The sequence below is a fragment of the Hipposideros armiger genome, unplaced genomic scaffold (assembly GCF_001890085.2).
Source record: "Hipposideros armiger isolate ML-2016 unplaced genomic scaffold, ASM189008v1 scaffold_164, whole genome shotgun sequence".
NCBI classification, from domain to species: domain Eukaryota; kingdom Metazoa; phylum Chordata; class Mammalia; order Chiroptera; family Hipposideridae; genus Hipposideros; species Hipposideros armiger.
Window position 1 is genome coordinate 1,650,055 of NW_017731514.1, and position 7,682 is coordinate 1,657,736.

At 52.8% G+C, this 7,682-nt stretch overlaps 1 protein-coding gene across 1 annotated transcript in view; it reads left to right on the forward strand.

Moving 5' to 3' along the window:
• The window catches only part of LOC109387616 (uncharacterized), a 36,250-nt gene extending 29,364 nt beyond the window's left edge, over positions 1-6,886 (forward strand). Inside the window, exons 5-9 of the mRNA XM_019651684.1 lie at positions 8-85; positions 2,024-2,105; positions 3,429-3,600; positions 4,543-4,716; positions 6,736-6,886. Of these exons, the coding sequence (XP_019507229.1) occupies positions 8-85; positions 2,024-2,105; positions 3,429-3,600; positions 4,543-4,716; positions 6,736-6,871 (642 nt within the window). The 3' untranslated portion in view covers positions 6,872-6,886. The remainder of the gene's footprint in view (positions 1-7; positions 86-2,023; positions 2,106-3,428; positions 3,601-4,542; positions 4,717-6,735) is intronic.
• Positions 6,887-7,682: the final 796 nt, after the last annotated feature.

Genomic DNA, 7,682 nt, shown 5'->3' on the forward strand with positions numbered 1-7,682 from the left:
TGTGTAGGCATGGAAGGATGCTGGGCTCCCGCTCTCAACCCCAAGCAACGAGGCCTGCAGGCTGTTTGATGCCACCCTCACCCAGGTATGCCCGCACAGGGAAGCCATGGCCCCTTCTGTAAAGGTCCACGGTGGTTTCTTAAGTTGGTGAATGCTCTCAATTGGTTTTTCATTTTTAAATTTTGGGTGCATCTCACAGCTACATCTATTCATGCCACAAAGCGAAGGGTACTTACACAAATGTACTCAAATGAACATGCCCCATGTTCCCATCTAACCAGTTGCTTCACCTGTGAATCCTGACTGACGTTTCATCTGCTGTGCTCTTATGGGGAGTAGAGCTGGGGAGAGATGGCTGTGAGCAGGTGCAGGACTTGAAGCGTTCAGAGCTGTACGTCTTTATCCGCACTCTGATTTCATAAACAATGAAGGCCACCGACCCATTCCTACCAAGTCTCCTGGGAAACTTTAGGTAGAGTGAGGCTTCAGGGGAACCAAACATTCTGTATAGTGCTTTGAAGCATCCTGGCGGGGGACCGATGGCTCTGGCCTAACAAAGCCCCACAGCCAATGGCTCGGAAGGTGGTGGATGCTTTTTAAATTGCATGGTGACTTCAGCAGTCTCCTGTGATGGAATCTGTGTCCTCTGTACCCCAAGACCGGGCACACACGTTAGAAACATCTACTGCCAGCGCCTGGCATGGCTGAGAGGTCCCCCTAGTGGTGGGCGGACAGCAGCGGGCTCCTTGTTGGGGATAGCCTGTGAGTGTGCGTAGCACTGCACAGGGGGCACACACAGGGGTGTGGCCTGCTGAGGGTTTGATGTGGGGCTACTCCTTTTAGGGCGTGAGACCCTGCTCTGGGGCTAATCTGTGAATCTGCTCTCAGCTATGGCTATTTCAAAACCTTCCACTGTATTTCCAGTCACTTTTAACACCAATGAAGGGCCGGATAGTTTTAGACCTAGGAGGGTCTCAGAAGTAAGGTCCAACTACTTTGTGTGACAGGTAGGGAAACTGAGGCCCAGAGAGCTGACTTATGCAGCAGTGAGCCAGAGGACGAGCAAAATGTGCCTGAGCCTACATACACCGATAGAAAACTAGAGCCGGGCTATATCAGGAGCCGCGAGACCGCTGCCCACTGACTCCATCCACGCAGCATAAGACCACAGAAGCTTCTAGAAACATAGGGGCCACACAAGACACACCTGGTGAAGTGCGGTTAGCTTGCTGAGGAACTCCACTGGGTACATTTGAGCTCCTTTTGTGCCCTTCCCACACCTTTTTCCCTCTGGGAACACCTCATTGGTTGCACGGCACAGTCCTCACCTGTGGTACCAGCCCACCCACCCCTTGACTGTGCACTTTCTGTCTTGTGTATCAGCGTCTCTGTGCCATCCCATGTTAGATCATGGGTTCTCTGAGTCTCTGCACCAACTCCCCACAGTCTTGTTAAAATAGACGTGCTGATTCTGTGTAAATGTAGGCTGGACATCTGACAGGGCACGTCCTAAAATCTAATGCATTATTATGGTTTTAGGATTTTTAAAAATAGGCATTTGTTTCTTTTTTAAAAGGACTAAAAACAAATGCACCAAATTGTCAAAAATGTGATGAGGTGACTTTAAGGGTAAGTTTTTATCTTGCAGCTTTCATGGCTCCACCTGACTTTCTGTAATGAATGTTTACTGCTGTCCTTCTTGAAAGGAAAGAAGAAGTACCCAATGTCAAGGCCGCTCGTAGGGCTGAAGCAGCTGACGTTGTGGGCAGGTCACCTGTCGGGCAGAGCCGTCCTTGAGATATTTCTCTTTCGGAATTGGCAGCCTCACCAGCCCTAGAAAATGTGCCTTGAGTTACACAAATTCAGTTTTTCCCCTGAGATCAACCCAGTTATGGCTTCTTTGAGTTAGAGTCCCGAAAATACTCAATATTCTAGAAAGAAAAATCATGGTTTAGGTACATGCCTTCATTAACATGAGTGAAGGCATCCCTGGGACAGCTTGGTCTTACCTTTTGTGTTGCAGTATGTAAAATGGACCAATGACGAGCGTCTTGGTGGCATTGAGGGCTGCCTGTCCAAGCTGAAGGCAGCAGACCCGAACTTCGGTGAGTGACGCTGTCCTGGGTGAGGAGCCCCTTGTCACCGGTCAGCCCCTCCCTGGTTCCCTGACTGAGGGACTCAGCTGGGTTGGGGAGGACAGGCCGGGTGGTGGTGAGAAGGCCGGCATCTGCGTGGAAGGAGGAAGGGGCGATGGCGGCCAGGGCTGTGCTTGGAATAGCAACTGCTCCCGTAGAGGTGCAGGTTCTAGAGAAGCCATCTTTAAAATTGTTTCCCTATTGGTACATCAATGCTGCAAGGAAGACACTGACCCCACTTCTCAGATGAGGACAACGAGGTTCAGGGAGAGTAAGAAAGGTACCCAAAGCCACCAGCTGATAGTTGGGGAGCCGGGTTCAGGCAAGGCTGTCTGAATCCATTGCCAGACCCGCCCCTGGAACACAAGAGGTGGCTCCTGCAGCCTTTCAGGGTGCTAGGGAGGCCTCACCCAGTGTGCTGGGGCTGGAAGGGCCACCCCAGTGACCCGTGTGCCCAGTGCATTCAGCCCAGTGCATTCTGGAACCCCAGGAGCATGGCCCCAGTGTGGGTGAGGTTCCGAGCCTGGGAGAAGGGCTGAGGAGGGGAGGGCAGGGCAGCAGGGACCCCTGCTCCCCCACTCTGCTGTGGCCAGGTCCCTCTGAGGGCAAGGGGCACACAACAGGGGAAGAAGGATGCTAAACCCAGCCTGTGGGGGGGTTGGGGGCAGGGTCTCTGAGCAGACCTGGGCCCCAGTCAGAAGCAGGGGCCACATAGGTGGTCCCAGCACTATGGTTGGGTCCCAGGTCCCCGGCTTGGGCCAGCAGCTGAATTCCAAACGCCAGTGGACATCCTGCCTCTGTCAAGGTGGGGCCTGGACACCTGCCAGCAAGGCTGCCACAATGGCCAAAGGCACCCCCACCCTCACTCACACCCTCTCAGTGCATGAGAGCAGCCAAGACGGAATCATAGCTTCTGTGCTTCTGGGACCAGCCCCGGACAGCATCCACTGAGTGTCCCCTGGAGGCCCTGTGCTGGTTGTAGTGACAATATCTGCTGATGAGGGAAGCAAGGTGGCCCCTAACCAGTTCACCCAGTGATTAGGTGCTCCAGACATTGGCACTCACCAGGATGCCCTCGTTAGGAAAACGTTTGTGAAGTCGCAGGATGCTTGTAGGGTCGCCGCTCCTCCACGTGCGTGGTGAGGGCCCAGGAGGAGTTAACGACTCTTGGGGGCACAGCACACAGACTACCTGCTGCCTGGCTTGTCCCTCCTGGGATGTGGGGTGTTTATTTCACACTCGGGGCCAGGCTGGGCCGTCTGACTCACCAGCTGTTCTCTAACCCCTCACCAGCGATGGGCCACGCCATCTCTAATGGCCTCGTGCTGATTGGCACCGGAAGCTCCGTGAGACTGGACAAGGAGCTGGACCTGGCTGTGAAGAATATGGTAGAGATTTCCAAAACCCAGCCGCTGACACAGCGGGAGTGGCTACACGTGTCTGCGGTAGAGACCTTTGCCAAGGGGTGAGAGGCCTCCCTGGGCCAGGGGCTGGCACTCCGAGCCTGTGCTGGGCGATGGGGTGGTTCTTGCCCTGCCTGCCGAACCCATCTGATTGAAAATCACATCCTGCCTGCTGGTGTGTCCTCAGCTGATGGCCGAATAAGGACGTAGTTAACTAGGATTCCCAGTACAGCATTCAGAGCCACTTATTTTCTTTCATTAAATACATTGGTTATTATTTTTGTTACAAAAAATTAATAGGAAAACATTACAGAAATATATAAAAGGTAGGAGAGAAAACCCTCGCCTGTATGCTCCTTGTCCTAACAGCCTTGTGAGCATCTGCTCATAATCTTCCAGGTTGTCCCCACCGCTGTCCCCACCGCTGTCTCCCGTGTGGGCATTCTGATTCTGGAGCCTGTCTCCGGGACAGCCCCTGTGTCTGCTCAGGCAGACGCGATGCCCTGCAGAGCGAGGTGACCTGAGCTGATGGTGTGGAGACTTTGTGAAGCGCGTTCATTGTCAGTGGAATTGTCTTTGGCAATGTGTTAAACCAGTTTTTTTGTGGGTTTTTTTGGGTTTTTTTGCTTCAATTTAAGAGTAAAGGTTCCCATTGATTTATCAGTCTTCTGAGTGACAACCTGACACTTCTTTATATATAGTTAAGTCCTTAATGTTGGTGATAGGTTCTGTGGCTTTAAGCAAAACTGCATACAACAAAACCAATTTTACTACAGGCTAATTGATATAAACAAGAGTTAACTTCCTGCAGCAACTCATCAACTTTGTAATGAAAAGGTGTTGACTCAAATGATTTGAGGACTTGGTTTTGTGTGTGTGTGTGTGTGTGTGTGTACATCAATTCAGGGCAGAATGTGATGCTGGCAAGAAACAATGCTTTTTCCACTCCCCATACGTGTGAACTATGTGTTCAGTGTTGCTGAGAAACTTCTCTTGGCTTCCAGGAACTTTCCCAAAGCCTGTGAACTATGGGAACAGATTCTCCGGGACCACCCGACGGATATGTTGGCCCTGAAATTTTCCCACGATGCCTATTTTTACCTGGGCTACCAGGAGCAGTTGCGAGATTCTGTGGCTCGCGTTTACCCCTTCTGGACACCTGCCATGCCGCTTAGCAGGTATGTGCCACTTGGCCATCACATCATTTCTATTTCTTAGTCTCTCTCCTCTGCCCTAAACACATGGCAGTGCTCCTGGCCCTGCCCTGAAAAGAGTGAGACCACTGCTGCTTTTCTTGTAGCTGTTGAAAGTAGAAAGGCTTCGTTTTCTCATTTGACCTCCATCCCATCCTGGGATGAGGTAGGACCATTGTGTATCAGCCAGCACAGGGAGTAACAAGCATCCCATAGATCTGGCTCTCCAAGGTGTATTACACCAAAGGCTAATTTCACTTACATACCGCATGCCCACCACAGGGCGGCTGAGGCTCTGCGCCCGTGCCATTGTCTCCTTCCGGAATGCCAGCTGATGAAGCAACCAGTCTCTGGAAACACCAGTCACCCCTGAGGGACTCCGAGTGAAAGGGATACCCTGTCACCCCCGAGTCATTGGCCAGAGCCGGCCACCCAGCCACAGGAGGCTGGGAAGTGCAGCAGTGCTCTGTGCTTGGAGGAGAGGGGTCCTGGAACAGCCCTAGCGACCACTGCACACGGTCATTGCATCTTAATCATAGGATTGTTGTGAAGGTCAAACAGATCAATAAATTGGAGAGCTGTTTTAGTGGGAGTTCTCCAGAGAAACAGAACCAATAGGATGTGTATGTCTATATTTATGATGCGTATATCTATATAGATATATCTCTATCGATATATGTATATCTATATCTGAGAGATTAATTTTAAAGAGTTGGCTCAGGCTACTGTGGGGACTGGCAAGTCGAAAACCCACAGGTCAGGCGCAGTCTGGAAAGTCGGGGAGTTTCTGTGTCACCATCTGTAGACAGGTTCCCTTCCTCTTGGGGAGGTCAGTCTAGTCTCTTAAGCCTTCAACTGATTGGGCGAGGCCCACCCACACCATGGCGGACAATCTGTTTTACTCCAAGTCTACTGATTTCAGTGTTAATCACGTCTAAAAACGACCTTCACAGAAACATCTAGACAGTGTCTTGCCAAATAACGGGACCGTGGCCCAGCCAAGGTGACACATCAAGTGAGCCGTCACAAGAGCCAGCAGTACTTGGCGTATCATATGCGTTCAATGAGCTTTTAAATGTTGAGGGTTCAGTGACCCCAGTAAGAACTCGATAAATATTTCCAAGCAAAGTCTGGAAGCCAGTGCTCTAGAACATCGTTCTGGGAATAATAGAAACTAGAGTTTGTGTCTATGCACCGCAGTCAAGATAACAGCTGAGTGTCCCATAGAGACACCTTCACTCTATCTTGTTTGCACATCATCCCACAAAACCACAGGAGAGAACGCCTCTTTCCCAGGTGATGGCCCTGGGTGCTCAGGTGCCAGTGGTTACAGACGTGGAATGGAAGTATTGATACGTCTTCAGTCAGCGAAGTGTCTTAAAGCTTCTCCTCGGCTGGGCCTGGGAGATGAGTGAGCGGGACAGACGGGGCTCCGGCCTCCGGGAGCTGGAGTCTGGGGAGGAACGGTGCACAGTGCTGTCCAGCAGAGAGGCCATGGGCAGCCCATGGTCACCACGGCTCCCTGGGAGGCGTCCCTGGGCCGCTCCTCCTGGTGGGCATCACCAAGCAGGCAGGAGGAGAAGACCCCTGTCACCCCCAGTGGAGACGGCACATTGACGTCTTGGGAGGTGGGATGTGAATTGCAGAGGGGTCTGCTGTGGGGACGGGGCAGTGGCCAGCAGTCCTTGGCTTCCTGGGCTCACACACAGCTGCATCACTTGTCTCTGCCTCTGTCCTCACACGGCTGTCTGTCCCTGTGTCCAAATCCCCCTCTCCTTTCTTTTATAAGGACACCAGCCATCGGATTTAGGGTCCACCCTGCTCCACTATGACCTCATTCTAACTTGATTACATCTGCAGACACCTGCAGTCTAAATTAGAACATATGTTCAAACGCATCTTTTTGGGGGACACAGTTTAGCCCATACAGGTTGTGTTGAGGGTTGAATGATCCTGGTCCACTTTCTTTTTTTTTTTTTTAAGATTTTTGCTCTCTGTTTTTAGCTATGTGAAAGGCATGTATTCTTTTGGATTGATGGAAACCAATTTCTACGATCAGGCAGAAAAACTTGCCAAAGAGGTGAGTGGGCCCTTTGAGGTGCCAGCCCTCAGGGAGAGGTGTCAGGTGGGGCAGAGCTGATGGGTGATGCCAGCAAGGCCCCCACCCTGGCTCCTGTGCCTGGCTCAGGGCAGACCTTTTCTATACGCCCGCTCTGGTCTGCTCAACCCGTCTCCCACGAGGCATTCATCTCCTCATTGCCCAGATTGGGGGGGAGGGTGTCAAGGCTCGGAGAGGCCAAGGCCAGAGCCCAGCCAAAGCCCCACAGCTCAGGGAAGGCAGAGCCGATGCTCATCCAGGCCACCTGACAGAGCCACCTGGACCAGCCCCGGCTTCCCAGCACCCCAGCCAGGGCTTTTCGCCCCAGATGTTGCCTGAGATGGCCCCCAGTGTCCCCCACCCCCACCCCCCCGGAGATACCCAGCACCTGTCAGGGGCCATAGGGCCATGGGGTCTCTGAAGACTGTTCTGGTTTCAGAGATGGAGCCCAGACTTGAGCGCAGGGTGCTGGGTTCTAGGCTGTATCCCTGAGTCAGCAATTGGGGGGCCCTGGGATCCATGGCCTGGGTGACCAGGCACCATCTATGGGATCAGCCACAGGAAGGTTCCCTGGAGACCATGACAGCTAGGCCTCTCCATTGGGTGGCGTCCGACTGGGCACCTGAGGGCTGGCAGGATGGTTTAAGAAGCCAGAGGGTGGCCAAAAGGTGCAGGAAGTGGTGGAATGAGGCGCCCCCTTTGTCCCTTCAAGCCCCTTTCTCCTGCTGTACCCCCTCCTGCAGGTGCCCACACTATGACCCCAACACCAGCACACCACAGGCAACACTGGGCAAGGCCAGGCTGTGACAGTGACCACCAGGATGTCAGGGGAGCAGGGGTGGGCTGCACCAGA